The 15,466-nt window shown below is 35.4% G+C and overlaps 1 protein-coding gene across 4 annotated transcripts; it reads left to right on the top strand.

Annotated features, from left to right (window-relative positions):
- The first annotated feature begins 9,332 nt into the window (after nucleotides 1–9,332).
- Nucleotides 9,333–13,495, top strand: LOC115698037 (probable pre-mRNA-splicing factor ATP-dependent RNA helicase DEAH2). Of its 4 annotated transcripts, XM_030625225.2 has the most exons (8): nucleotides 9,333–9,541; nucleotides 9,660–9,972; nucleotides 10,476–10,678; nucleotides 10,809–11,893; nucleotides 12,309–12,434; nucleotides 12,556–12,794; nucleotides 12,876–12,994; nucleotides 13,090–13,495. In XM_030625225.2, the coding sequence occupies exons 2-8, from the start codon at nucleotides 9,688–9,690 to the stop codon at nucleotides 13,214–13,216; spliced, it is 2,184 nt and encodes a 727-aa protein (XP_030481085.2). In that variant the 5' UTR covers nucleotides 9,333–9,541; nucleotides 9,660–9,687; the 3' UTR covers nucleotides 13,217–13,495. The 4 variants fall into 4 exon arrangements, with proteins under 4 accessions (XP_030481085.2, XP_060962998.1, XP_060962997.1 ...); XM_061107015.1 differs by lacking the exons at nucleotides 12,556–12,794; nucleotides 12,876–12,994; nucleotides 13,090–13,495 and having other exon boundaries at nucleotides 9,356–9,541; nucleotides 12,199–12,388; XM_061107014.1 differs by lacking the exons at nucleotides 12,556–12,794; nucleotides 12,876–12,994; nucleotides 13,090–13,495 and having other exon boundaries at nucleotides 9,357–9,541; nucleotides 12,209–12,388.
- Nucleotides 13,496–15,466: the final 1,971 nt, after the last annotated feature.

Consider the following 15,466-nt stretch of genomic DNA (forward strand, 5'->3'; position numbering starts at 1 on the left):
AGATCAAGGTCTTTGAAGCCTGCGGCGATGGCCCACGAATAAATAGTCATCAACTAAGTCATGAGCTCAGTTGAATGAGATAAGAGGTCTTCATCATAAGTCTCCTCAATTTTTGCGACAAAGTCATCACTCACGAACTTCTCTTGCAAGGCCATGAAGTCGTGAGCCTTGGTTGCAAGATCCATCATGACCTTTTTTCCTCTATCTTGGGCTACTTTCTAATGCTTCTTCGATAAGTCAATCACTAGAGTATTAACAACATTGCTCTTCCTCTTTTGTGGAGGCGTCGCGGCAAAAGGAGTCGCAGTAAGAAAGTCATATCTACAAAAAGTAGAAAATTTAAACATCAAAAAGTTGCAAACAACCACAGAACATTATCAACATATGCAAAGATGTATCACCTGATACCTGTCTTGGAGTTTGCTTGGAAAAGACGCTTGTTAATCTTTTCCTTTTATTTTTCCAAAGGTTCCTTGTAAACTTGTTCTCGCTGAAGTTTGGCATCAGTTGGAATCAACTTGTGTTCTCGCAGTTTGGCAGAGGTGCACAAGAGATGCCAATCACGATCCTGAACTGGAAGAATACTCATAACCTCAACGATTTCCACACGATCTCTAGCAACCACTGATCGAGTTGGTCTACCTGCGAATATAGATAAGTGTTAACATTCATGAAAGTAAATAATAAATTGAATCAAGTATATAGATATGCGACATACGAGGTCAACGATTGAAGTCTATTCTAATTCCTGACATTTTTAACGCATAAAATCACTTCGATTTCTAATCCGCCATATTAGAAACAGTCCCTTCTACCCCATTAACCTCAGAATTGGCCCATTTACTGAAGCAGTAAAATCCATTGTCGTGGCCAACATTTTTTATGTCGTAAAAATAACTAAAATCCTCGATAGTGGGTTCTCCTAGCATGTATTCCACATACATCGCGTAAAACTCAAGGATTATGCGATAGCTATTCAAAGTAAGCTAGAACGGAGAGACGTCGTAGTGCATTAAGATCGCCTTTACGAAAGGGTGAAAGGGTAGAGTGACACCACAATGAATAATGGGAATCAAAACCACCACGTTTTGGGTAGGAATGATTGCATGATTAGTGAAAGGAAGGTGAGGATGCTGCATCGACACGGGCCTCGTGGTAGTAGTGTTTATTAAATTTAATCGTTCAAATGTTGTCAGATCAGATTTTTTAACCCACGAGACTAAGTCTTCACAAGAAAATGGTTCATCCAAGGGGGCATTATCTACTGAGTCTACTTCACTCCCCTCGCCATCATCACCTTCAACCCCGCGAGCAGGCAACTCAAAGTCTTAACCTATTTCCTCAACCTCAGTATCTGGAGTAGCTCGTGGATAAATAAAACTCCCCTAGGAAAATATTGTTGATTTGCTTGCCCGTACCTCTATGGTGACTGGTGGTCCTTCTAACTCTTGAACCATGTGATCTATTTCGCCAGTAGATAGTGAACCTTCTTGAGCTCCTATCGCAAGAATTTTGTCCTCCAATATAGATGTAGGAATGAAGTTGTCGCTTCTTTCGAATTCATTTGTGAAGGCCCTGTCGCCAGACTCGTACCTTTGGTTGTCTGAGAAATCGCTTATCTAAAAGATAGAAGATCTTTTTCAGTGTGGTGCCAGTGAAATTTAAAATAAGAAGTGTCATCACCCAAATAACAAATTTTAAGAAGCGTGACAAAACTAACATTTGAGCCTCAAAAAGTAGTTGGGTGTTTTCCAGTATCCTAAGGGTCATGTGACTACATGAACATTAAGTCACTAGAAAACACCTTGCCACTTTAAAACTCAGTTAGTTCTAATCACGATTTGAATATATATTCATGAAAGAGAGACCGACTCCAAGGAAAAACAGAGTGGTTGGGTGTTTCACAGTGACCTAAGGGTTACCAAGAGAAATAAGCATTAAATCTCTGTAAAACACCTAACCATTGCCAAATCTCGACTTGAGGACAAATGAACCTAAATATGCGAATATGCAAGGGAGTTCTATCTTAAAGATGTGAACATTCGAAGTTCATAATTAAATATGCGAGTATCTAAGTTTTAGGCAATAATGTTCTAGAAAAAATTCAGTACTTTGCCTTATTTATCCTAGATTTTGATTCTCTCAATAAACCCTATTGATTTCATGCAATTTCTATCCTTAAAAACCCAAAAAGCATGCAAATATTGAGAGAAATAATATTACAAAAGCAATAAGAATAAAAAACTAAGCTTCTGTATAAGAATTATTTCTCCTGAATTCAAAAATCTCTCTGAAAAATTCTTCAACCTTCAAGAAAATGTCTTAAAATGGAAATTCAAAGCTTCAAAGAATTTCTAAAGTTTGAAATTCTCAAAAATGAGAGAGTGAAAATGGAAATGGGAGGGAAACGAAATGAGGATTAGTTTGTATTTGAGGGGGTTAAATGCTAATACTCCTTATTCATTGGGATATAGACACGTGGTAGAAGAATACATAAGGTCTTCCAATCCAACGGTCCCCAAGGAGCACGCCTACACATACCCCAAAGGGTTTTGATGACATGGCATCTTGGAAAAATAAAAATAGTAATTACAGCCATCTTTTCGAAATCCTCGACAAAACAATCTAAGGTCACCATCTTGTGACAATAACTCGCATGCCTCTCTTTAATAGTTTCCTTATATGACATAGTTGTCAATCACGAAACTAGGGGCATGTCTTATAGTGCAAAATTTTCACCTAGAAATTCAAGAGCAGTCTCTTATAGAACTCACACGTGGATCCAATCCTTGAGGAAAGGATTGGCTATTAATTAATGACTCTTGAAGAGTTAGCCTCGCTTGATCTGAACTCGCGAGATGCTGCGAGCTTGACAAGGTCCGGTCGCATACTATGCCTTGCATAGTCAAAGACAAGCGAGACCGAAATGATTTTATATAAGTTGCACATATATCAAAATATATATGATGACTAAGTAGTCTTCTCCTACGACTAAGTAAAGATCGCTTCTTTACATATAGATTGGTCCGAATGACAAATCGTGTTTGACGACTCGACATGGGCTCACATGTCCCATGTTGTCAACACGCGAGATGTCCGTCAATGCAATTAAAAGTGAACGCAGACATCCCAGCGATAGGCCCATTAGTCATTTAGCAAATATAGAACACCTAAAGCCTGTGAGCTTGTGCGAGAATATGAATAGAAAACTTGCGCTCGATTAGTCTCATACGTTGTTGTACTTAATACAAGAATAGATTAAATTGTTCTTCATTTAATCTTTTATGTTTATTCTGATTGAATATTATCATTTATTGTAAAAACGATTTTAAAACATGATTAGTCATGTAAAACTAAAAGCACACTTGCTTTCTATATAAAGGAGTGATCCAAATCAAATAAACTAAGCAGAAATCATTTGCAACAGGGGACTAAGCAGACTGAGATCTGACTGAACCACTATACTTTCCTTGTCCTTATTATAAATAGTTCTTCTTTTGTTTCTAGTAGCTTACTTTTGAATACTCGCTATTCTAAGCGAGTGTTCACACTTTTTTATTCAGATTATTCAATATTTGCATGAATTTCGGTGATGTCTAAATTCGTCCAACAACAATCGTGTTTTCAAGATTCTAGGGATTTTCTTCATCCATTGGGATGTCTCTCATGTTCTCAGGTTGTTCCTCTTGTGTGTTTGAGGGATTCCCTGGGTTGTTCCCTCTAAGGGTGTCCCCATGTCTCCTGGTTTGAGAGCCTCTGGGTCTTCCCCGAGGTCATCTAGCAGATGTATCAGGTTAATTTGGAAGGGCATCACCTCGTGCAACCCTTGCTGTCATTGTCTCACACTTCAACTTTGTATTCCTTCGACTTGATTCAGCCAGATACTGTCGGAGTTGTCTATTTTCTAGTTCCACTAATGGAACATGTCTAGTTAGATCATAAGCATCCTTGCTTCACCTTTCTAGGATCTATTCCCCAGTTTGATCAAAATCTCCACCATTTCTTCAAGAACGAGGAGTTTTAACGGTATTCATCCTGTGTGAAGTTTGGGGCTCCTTTCTAGGATGATGAGTTATCTCTCCTGGCTGATCTTCTTTGTTTCGTGGAGTATCGTCTGCCAAGAGTGAATGATTCGAACTTATTTCAAGGAGGGTATTTTTTTTAGTTTTATTACAAAGACTCTCAACAAAAGCACTTAACTATTAACAAGTTAACTAAATAATGATCCTTTTTTGTAATAAATAAACTTTAAAATTAATTATAAAATAATAATAATAAGAATGGCAATAAATGATAAGAGAGTTTTTTACGTAGTTTTGAAGTTAAATCTTCATAGTCCACGAGTCTATCTTATTCAGGTTTGGAAGATTGTATTCTGATTACAATAAACTGTTTTTCAGGAATGAACATTAAATACAATATTATCTATTTTTCCAAAGGTTGGTCGTCCTTTGTTCCCTGGGTCTTGTTCCTATTTATAGGAGTCTAGGGTGGCAATTATTTGGGATATGATCATTCGCAATTGCTCATGAAATGTGGACATTCCTCACGTTTCATTTTTATGCACATGGGATAATTATAAATAACTGCCTAACTGCTCTTTGTCTTTATCTGTAGACGGTTATGCTGACTGTGTTTAATTGTTCTTGTCATTCTATTAACACTTTTCTTAAACATCTCTGTAGAAAAATGTCGAAGTCTATAGTTGTAATACATCTCGCATTCTTCCTTAAATGTTGAGTGAGGAATAAGCGAGACGCTTACTTTAATGCGTCAAGAGCGAAATGGAGAATGTTGAAGTTGTTGTCTTCATTCTTCCAACATACTCACGAGTATGTGGATCAATGAGCTACAAACTCGTTGTCTACGTGTTCCAAACAATGCCATTATGTATTCTATTTATCTCGAGATGGACTTGTTTACCTAGCTGGTCTCATCAATCAGTAGTTATTACTCATGTCTCGTCGTTGCCTATGTGACAGCGAGTTCGAGTATTTTTACTAACTGTATTTCCTGAGGTGAGTCATTTAAATTCATTTATTGATGCATAATTTGAGCTAGTTCATATTCCAGCTTTGTTACACATGTCAACTTCTTATTGTTGCTCAAAATATGGGTATAACAATTAGATTTAGCATGTTGCACAATAAGCTCTGCAGGCTATTTTTGACCTTCTAGGTTATTATTAGTTACATAGTCCTTTTGCTCAGAAATATCAGCCTCCTGTTTCTTCTCTTTCACTATTTTTGATTTTTTTCTCACCCATTGAACATTTTCCCTTTCCTACAATCCACCATTCCATGGCCAAATCCTCCACAATTTTTATACTTTATTGGCAGCCATTCATAATTGACATTCTATTCAACTAGTCTCCCATATTCATTAAGATATTGGATGATTCGAGGTGGTGAATTCGTAATCTCCATTTCCACCAAAACTCGAGCAAACTCACCATATACCTCTCCTTTGTAACTTTATCTACCATAATCGGTTTTGATATCGTACTAAAAAGAGCACTCAAATATTTATTCCCTCAATATTGTAGCCCTAAATCATGTAATCGAACCCAAAGCAAAACTAATTTAACCAACTTCAGAATATCCAAATTAGTAGACCACGATCTTACTATGATAGGTTTCCTATCAAATTGGATAACCCCTTCATCAAGAACAAGATCCCTAGTAGCATCATCGTTGAATTTCACTATGGTAAACCCCGCATTCATCCTCACAATCTGAAAAATTCCCAATTTACCCTAAACTCTCTTGATAAAACCTTCAAAATTCACAAAAGGGGGGTTGGCTCCAAGAACCATACAGATAAAAGTAGAATTCTAATTAGCTAATTGAGATTTCACTTCCTCTATATCAACTTTAGCAATCTTGTTTCCATCTTGAATTAAAGATTCCATATAAGAGAGTTTAGCCTTACGATATGAAATCTTATTAGTTGTGAATTGTTTCCATTGTTGCTATTGGCCTGAAAGTCATCTTTTTCAACTTCCTCTGCCCAAGTGCAATTACTGTTCCCAACCAGTTTAGGTGCATCTTTAAGAATCGACTTCTTCTCCTGTGAGTTGATTAAATTCCCAACTTGAATAGCTTCAGCTAGGTCAAGTCAATCAATCATACGTTCATAAAAAATCTCAACATCCTCACTTTTGTGGATTGAAGGGGGATTTGTATCAATCACTCAAATTCCTAGCTTTCGAACAACACGTTTCTTCTTCGCCATGGAAGAAAAAAGTTACACACATGTTTCAACTCGTTTCTCTTATTTGTGGGTTGTTTTTATTTGTGATGTTTTATCGTTTATTTTGTTTTTTATTTTCAATAATGGTGTTCTACCACCATCCTACTATTGTTATTGTAATAGGAATTGTAATGTGTATGTAGATGATTAATAGCTTTGTTCCTGTTTGGATCATTAGTGTGTCCTCGAATGGCTCAAAATATTTTTATGACATGGCTATATCTTTTATTATTCCAATCTGGGGGATCTCCAGAATTTTATTGACCCCATATTTTTTGGATCATTCTTTTACTAGCACGTTTCAAAATATGGTTGGTCTTCTTGCTATTTTGTTTTATTCTAATATGAATACCTAGTTTTTATTGAAGGGTCTTTGGTTGATAGTCATTGATAGGTGTAACTTTTCACACGTTCATTTGAATTGGAAATCTTGCGTTCTTTGCACTTTTTTGACGCTTTACTGCTAGTGGTTTATTGGTCTTTTAGTTGAAGGTGCTATTTGAATTTTTTTCATAATTTTTATTGTAAATGGCATGGTTTGCCTATTTTTGTTTGATTATGCTCCATGAACAATTTCATCATGTAATGGACTTTATCCGATTCACATATTAATGGAAATATCTAGTTTAATTAATTAGCTAGATTAATTTAAGAAAATATTTTATTTTCTATTATTTATTGGATTTTTTTTTGAGTGAATAAATTTCAAAATTAAAATTATTTATGAAAAAAGAATTAAAGGTTCAAAGGTTATGGAGTGAGTTACTTTTGGTAAGCTAAGGAGGTTATGTGACTAAGGGCTATGAGGCCCACTGGTATGATGGCCTTGGACTGAGATATCAAGATCTTAAGAGCTCGAAGTGGATGTCTTCAGGATGAACTGCGCGACTGGGGCATCTTGGGAAGCCCAACCTAGCCATTTAAGGCCCAAGGATCTCGCTCCACACACCATGCACTTGGGGCACCTAGGAGGCCAAACCAAGTTTCACACACACCATGCGCCTAGGGCACCCAGGAGGCTTGAATGAGGCCCACACTTCACTGCGCCAGGAGCTCCATGGGGTACCGACTGAGGCCCATGCATCATGCACCTAAGGGCTCCCCAGGGTATTAATGGTCCGCTCCATCCATAGAGACCTGAGCCGTCGACGCTACCATCAGTAGGACCCGAGTAATTGGGTCCAAAAAAAACAGAGCAACCAGTTTTTGACTCACTAAGTTTAGGGTTTTCTCAATCAAAACCCCACAAACACCTTTTCCAATCCCAATTTTAGAAATTTTAGATCAAAACTAAGGATTTCAAAAATCTTTCACCATATTTATCATGTCCATCATATTTTCTCAAAAGCTACCCTAACGAGATTAAATATGTAATTCTCAACCATTTCCTAAATAGCGAGTGGATTTAGATTACCCATAGCCTACATTGTCAAGATTCAAGCAAGAATTTCAAAGATTATCAACCAATCTCTACAATTTTAGCAAAAATCAAGTATGGAAAGAGAGGATTTCCTAAGAAAGTTTGAAGAACAAGTGAAAGCCTATAATTTCTATGCTTCAAATGAGGAAAATAGGTATGTAATCGAAAATAGGTATGTAATCATAAAAATGATATGAAGTTCAAAAACTTGAGAATTATTTTAAGGTTTTTTTTTCAAGTTCATAATAATGTTATAACATTATGATAGACTTGGAGGATAAATATTATTCTTAAAAAATCCAATATAAATACGTATGGATTTTGTTCAAGATATCAAGAGGTCGCTAAGAGATGTGGTCAACGTAAAAACGTCTTGCGGGTCCTCATAACCAACATCCCGCAGGTCCTCAATGTTTCATATGTCCTCATGACCAATTTCCTATAAATCCCCATGACTAATGTTCTACGAGTACCAAAACGGGTCAGGAGGGCCGGGCCCCCAGGGTCCATTAGGAGGGCCGACCCTTAAGGTCAATCAGGAGGGCTCACCTTCAAGGTTCATTTGGAGGGTCGACCCTCCATCCTCAACACCTCCCTTGGTGCTTCACTACGTACAATTGTGGACTTAACTCTAGACAAGATGCACTTTCGTGTTAGATACGTGCCAACAACGCTACTCCATGGACATCTACAATAAATTATCATTTTTTGAAGATATTTTATTTTAGAATGTTATTTTAACTCTAAACCATGTGATGTAAACTTATAAAAAAGTCATTAAGTCAATTGTAAAAGGACTCACACTCTTTTATCTTAAACAAGACTCACTTGTGAATTGAATTCTTGGAGAATACAACTCCAAAAAACTATTCTTAAGTATTGAGATCAATAAAACTACAAGTAGATTAGCCTATTATCGTTGAAAGGGAGTGAATCACTATAAAATATTGTGTTTGTCATTGTTTATCTTACTCGTTTACGATTTTCTCAAATCTGTTGACGAAAAATCACATCAACATATTAATTAATTAAATTAAAAAAAAAACACATATAATTGTATATAATAACTAATAATTCACTTAATTAATTAATTTATCACAAAATGATTCACTTATGTATAAAAATGAATACTTACCGCTCATTGTTTGATTTATTTTATATAAAGAGTAATCTTACAGAGAAAGATATTAATGATGATTACAAGTGATACATTAATGACATCAATTTTAAGTGTACAGGTAACTACAAATAAGATACTGGAATAACAATTATTTTAAAAATATTTCTTTATGTGTGTATTCTTTTTATAGAAGAAATCGGGTGATGAATTTTTTTTAGAGTTTTCTACATAGATTTTATTATTTTTCTAATAAATATATATTTTTTTAAAAAAATATATTTAAAATTATTTAATATAATTTTATTATTCAATTAATATATTCACATATATATAACTTAAAATTTCTATAAATAAAATTAATTTTACATGAATAAATAAATAATTAAGTTAATTTTACATGCCCAACAAATTTATAAATAACATCACCATATCATTTATATGAATCATACATTTTTTTTTTAATTATTACATACAAAATATAAATTAACACTTTAATTACAAAAATACCTCTATAAATAATAATTTGAATGATACATTAAAAAACGTTTTCAAGGCAAACTTTCCTTTGGAAATAATAAAAGATAAATTAGGGTTTCAGGTTTCAGTTTAAACACAAGCACACAACCACTCTTCTCCCTCTTTCCCTCATTTGTTCACCAAGCCTCAAGTCAAGGGTCACTGCAGAGCCACCGCCCGACGCCTGACCCTTCCTCTTTAATCGGTTGCACAACCACTCCTCAAGTTGCAAGGTAAGTTTTTGCTCTTTTTATAAATTACAATACTATAGGCTAGAGCCTAGAATAGTTCTCCCGAATTTGCTCCCTACTCCATTCCAATAGGAGGAAATTTCATTTTTTTTTTCGTCAGGGTTTCATTTGCAGTGTTGTGTTGATTGATGGGTACGGAGAGGAAGAGGAAGGTGAGTTTGTTTGACGTGGTGGATGAGACCTCTGTCTCGGCGAAGATCACGAAATCGAACGGTGGTCTGATGAGTAATAACGCCGGGAATAGTCTGATAAATATGTGGAACGGCAAGCCCTACTCGCAGAGGTACTTTGATATACTTGAGAAGAGGAAGACCTTGCCTGTCTGGCAGCAGAAAGAAGAGTTCTTGCAGGTATTGAAGGCTAATCAGACTTTGATTTTGGTTGGTGAGACTGGTAGTGGTAAAACAACCCAGGTTAGTATGTTTGTCATGTTTCATTACTTTACTCGAAATTACAGTATAAAATAAAGCTTTATTATGCTTTGATTGTTTTGAACTTGAAGGGATGGTATGCAATTTTTATTTAGTTAATTTTGGAGACTCGGTAGAGTTTTGACGTATTGAAAGGAAGGTACAAAAAATTAGGATTGTCTAAGCTATAAATGTTCCTGAAATAATTGTAACCGTTCCAATGCTAATGAGTTTTGATATCTTAGAAAATGTATGAGTTTATCTTGGTCCACTTTTTCTGGTGATGCCACGAGTAGATGTAGAAACTTAACATATTTTAGTTCAGTAATGCCATTCATTTTGGACGTCTTATATAGTGCTATCGTAACCCAAAAGTCAAATTTTGATCTCATATATTTCTATGAAAGTTATATAAGTATATGTATATGTACAATATATATATATATATATATATATATATATATATATCATATATGTTACTGATTGTAGATGCTTGATGTTTATAGATCCCGCAATTTGTTTTGGAAGCTGTTGATATTGAAACTCCAGATAAAAGAAGAAAAATGATGATTGCATGCACCCAGCCTCGTAGAGTGGCTGCCATGTCTGTTTCTCGACGTGTTGCTGAAGAGATGGACGTAACCATTGGAGAAGAAGTTGGTTATAGCATTCGTTTTGAGGACTGCAGCAGTGCAAAGACAGTTTTGAAGTAAGTTTATTCTTTTAAATCTTACTTCTCTGTTTTTCAATTTTGGGGTTTAACTTAGGCTTGTTTATTTTTTTGAATGGTCTCATCTTAAGTGGCTTAACTTTTCTTTTTGTATTGTTTCTCTCTGTAGGTATCAAACTGATGGTATGCTTTTAAGAGAAGCAATGACCGATCCACTATTGGAGCGCTACAAGGTGATAATTCTTGATGAGGCTCATGAGAGAACTTTGGCAACAGATGTTCTTTTTGGACTGCTAAAGGAAGTATTGAGAAATAGACCTGACCTGAAGCTGGTTGTGATGAGTGCAACTCTTGAGGCTGAAAAGTTTCAGGGTTATTTTAGTGGTGCACCTCTTATGAAGGTTCCTGGTAGGCTTCACCCTGTGGAAATATTTTACACCCAAGAACCAGAAAGGGACTACCTGGAGGCTGCAATTCGGACAGTTGTCCAAATACATATGTGTGAGCCTCCTGGTGATATTCTTGTATTTCTTACTGGAGAGGAGGAGATAGAAGATGCATGTCGTAAAATAAACAAGGAAGTTGCAAATCTTGGGGATCAGGTGGGTCCTGTGAAAGCAGTTCCTCTGTATTCAACTCTTCCTCCAGCTATGCAGCAGAAGATATTTGACCCTGCTCCTCCTCCACTGAATGAGGGAGGCCCACCTGGAAGGAAGATTGTAGTATCAACTAACATTGCTGAAACTTCTTTGACTATAGACGGGATAGTTTATGTTATCGACCCTGGGTTTGCCAAACAAAAAGTTTATAATCCAAGAGTAAGAGTTGAGTCCTTGTTGGTTTCTCCCATATCAAAGGCCAGTGCACATCAAAGATCAGGGCGTGCTGGCAGAACCCAACCAGGAAAATGTTTTAGACTTTACACAGAGAGGAGTTTTAATAATGATCTTCAGCCACAGACCTATCCTGAAATATTGAGGTCAAATCTAGCAAATACAGTACTGACTTTGAAGAAATTGGGAATAGATGATCTGGTTCACTTTGACTTCATGGACCCCCCTGCTCCAGAGACATTAATGCGAGCACTAGAGGTGTTGAATTATTTGGGAGCGTTGGACGATGAAGGAAACTTGACAAAGCTGGGGCAAATTATGAGTGAGTTTCCACTAGATCCTCAGATGTCCAAGATGCTGGTTGTTAGCCCTGAATTCAACTGTTCAAATGAGATTCTATCCATTTCTGCCATGCTTTCAGGTATCTTTCTTGTATCCTTTCATTTTAGTTATGTTTGTCATTACATTAGAGTCATTTCTGCAGAAATGCAGAAATTGTCGGGTTGCATTATTGTCTAATGCTAGCCTATTGAGTTGGCATGTGCATAGATGGGTATCTGTGCATATTGTGTCCTCTAACTGGTAAATGCGTAGAGAAGTGCTATGCATCCCTACAGTTAAGAGTAGTATTGTGTCAAGTTAGGTTGTCATCAGCAACTGTCATGTATAGGTTTCATGCCCCCGGTCGGCATGCACCATAGAAATTCAAAGTAAGTGCTGATGCAGATAGTTGCAGTTTCTCAGTATTATCTCATGAATCACATGGTGCCGTCTCGCCTCTATGCTTCTGCTGACCTACTGTGGGCCTCCTCTGTGATAACCAATTTCTTTCTTAGTACCCAATTGCTTTGTCCGGCCTAGGGAGGCTCAAAAAGCTGCGGATGAGGCAAAAGCTAGGTTTGGCCACATTGATGGAGATCACCTCACACTTCTGAACGTGTATCATGCCTACAAGCAAAATAGTAAGTACTCATATGAAAAACTGTGCTGTTTTTGTTTCCTTTTCCACAGTGTCATATAATAATCGAATACTTTTTAAGGGAATCATGCTAACAGTAGTATTTGTTTGTTATAATGTTACAGATGAGGATCAGTCTTGGTGCTACGAAAATTTTGTCAACGCTAGGGCGCTTAAATCTGCTGACAATGTCAGGCAACAGCTAGTCCGCATCATGGCACGATACAACCTCAAGCTATGCAGTACTGATTTCAGCAGCCGTGACTACTACATTAACATAAGAAAAGCAATGCTAGCTGGATATTTCATGCAGGTGGCTCATCTGGAACGCACTGGACACTATTTAACCGTGAAAGACAACCAGGTACCTATAGGCCTTGTTTGTTTTTCTCTATTATCGATCGATCATTGTGTGTTGACATACTAATACTTGTTTACTTTACAGGTTGTGCATTTGCATCCTTCAAATTGCCTTGACCACAAACCAGAGTGGGTCATCTACAATGAGTATGTGTTAACAAGCAGGAATTTTATACGTACAGTGACAGATGTTCGCGGCGAGTGGTTAGTCTCTCATGAAGTCATTTATTTTGTTTTCTTTGTTCTTTCTGCTTTGATCATTAACTGTCTTTTACATGTAAATTTGATTTGGGCAACAGGTTAGTTGATATAGCACCGCACTATTTTGATCTGGAGAACTTTCCTCAGTGTGAGGCCAAGAGAGTTCTTGAGAGGCTTTACAAGAAGCGTGAAAGGGAGAAGGAGGAGAGTAGAAACAGAAAGTGAAGTTTTTCCCCAACTTCCAGACTCTATATATATCCCTAGTGGTGAAAATGTGGGATTTGATGATCCCCTCTGATTATCTTTTAAACATATTCTACCTTTGCTGGGAGGATGACCACTCTTGATCTGGAGATGCAGCCATGTTTGATGTATCATTTTCTAGATAGCTGTAGGAGTAGTTGACCATTACATTATATGTTATTTTTTATTTGTTTATTTGAGTTGGATTGTGTGGTTTCATTTAAAAGAAATCAGTAGTTATTGAAATTTTAGAAGATGACATACCTGAGTCAATCAATCTGCTCTGCTGCCATATCTCATTTAATTGCGATTGCATAATTTCAAAACCCAGGTTACTTATAAATATCTTTTACACTACTTAAAATTGTATTTTTTCTTATAAATATATATATTTTTTTTCTTTTTATGGATTTTGTTTTTCTACAATTTTTTTTTACTTGTGTAGTTTTCAAAAAAAAAAAAGGTGTTTCTGTCTTTATGTAGCAGCAATGAAAATAAGTTGTTTTAAAAACATTAGAAAAACAACTATATTTTTTTTAAAAAAATTTATGTTAATTAATTTGAATTTCTCCTTTGGATTTTAACATATACTAAATCGTACTATGTGAACTTTTCAGGTAGTTAAACTTTTTTTTTGAACTATTAAGATTGTTGAATTTAAGGATTTTTGTTTAATTTTATTAAACTAAGTCAGACTTGATTTTTCAAAAAAAACAAAAGTCAGACTTGATAAAATTTAAGGGATACAATTTTGTAGTTTTAAAAGTTTATGGGGCATGATATAATAGACATCAAACTTCGGGGGGCAGAATTTAGTACACGGACAATTGTTATATTACTAAAATTGAATGAAATTGGATAGAAGTCCTTAAATCTAATGATTTCAATAGTATAAAGGGAATTTTTAACGACTTGAAAAGTTCAGTGGCATGATTTGGTACATGTTAAATGCACCATCCTTTCGTTGTGGTGGAGAGCGATTCTGCGATTGTGATCAAGAACCTGAAAGGAGCTGAGTCGTTTTGGAGAATTGAGGACTACACAAAACAATGCAAGCAGCTCTCTACCTTTTTCACTAGTTGTAATTTTTCTTTCATTTCTAGGAATTGTAACTTTATGGCCCATAATGTGGCCAATTGGGCTTTTGCAAACAATATTTATGGTATGGTAGAGGTGTCTACTATTCCGAATGCTATCTTTTGTAATGACCGCGAGATCTAATTGCCTTTTTATAATATATTTCACGCTTTGTTTCAAAAAAAAAAGAAAAAATTCAAGGGGCAAAAATCTTAATTAACCATTGTATATTTGTAATTTTTTTTTTTTTATCATTTTTGAATATTTGTAAAAATATCCCTTGAATTATTTTAGAATAATACTAATCGCTCAATTTTTTTTTTTTATTAGGGAAGAGATGATTCAAACTTAAGACGAGGAGAAGTGTAGAACTATTAGGCTATGTTTATGACCACTTAAATTATTTTATTAGATGCTTAGATTGTCGCTCTGTTCAAAATATTATATATTCATTTCCCAAAAATGTTAAACTTTACCTTATGCTTAATTATTTTAGAATAATGCTAGTATTTGATTTAGATTAAGTTTTAATATAATTCAATCCAGTATGATTTGTTTGTCCAGAGTTTTGAACTTCTTAAAAAAATGTTAGATCCATGATTTAGTATTTTCACATTCCTTTTCAAACTTTCAAGTTCTTTAGTTAATGATACAATTTTAAAATTTCTCGATTTCAATTCAAATTCACAACATTTATTTTTCCCTTCAAGATCTTTGATGTTGTGAGATAATTCTTTACTAACTTTAACCAAAGAACGATTCCCAATACAAATTTGTAACTACTTACTATATATGACCTTATAAGATTCTGCCAAAGATTTCTCATCAAGTTCTGACTCGTCTGAATTTGAACCAACTTTTTTATTGGTGACATTGGTTAATGTTACAACTTATTTTACTAGAATCTTAATTTACTAACATGTATGTTTGATTATCACATAATAATCTAAAATCCTAATATATAAATATCATAAAACAATCAAATAACACCTTATAAGGATTACTTACACTAGTGGCAGCAGACTAATATCTCATTCCGTTCAGTACTCTAACTCTTGTTCCTTTCTATCGTAGAGTAATAACAAGTATTGAACATGGATGCTCATTTGAATTGACAAAACACCTTCTTGACAGTCTTCCACATTGATCTAAGTT

The sequence above is a fragment of the Cannabis sativa genome, chromosome X (genome assembly GCF_029168945.1).
Source record: "Cannabis sativa cultivar Pink pepper isolate KNU-18-1 chromosome X, ASM2916894v1, whole genome shotgun sequence".
NCBI lineage: Eukaryota > Viridiplantae > Streptophyta > Magnoliopsida > Rosales > Cannabaceae > Cannabis > Cannabis sativa.

Coding starts and splice junctions, on each gene's coding strand:
- LOC115698037 (XM_030625225.2), top strand. CDS start 9,688: ATGGGTACGGAGAGGAAGAGGAAGGTGAGTTTGTTTGACGTGGTGGAT. Junction 10,679..10,808: donor AGTGCAAAGACAGTTTTGAA/GTAAGTTTATTC, acceptor TTCTCTCTGTAG/GTATCAAACTGATGGTATGC. Junction 12,435..12,555: donor TCATGCCTACAAGCAAAATA/GTAAGTACTCAT, acceptor ATAATGTTACAG/ATGAGGATCAGTCTTGGTGC.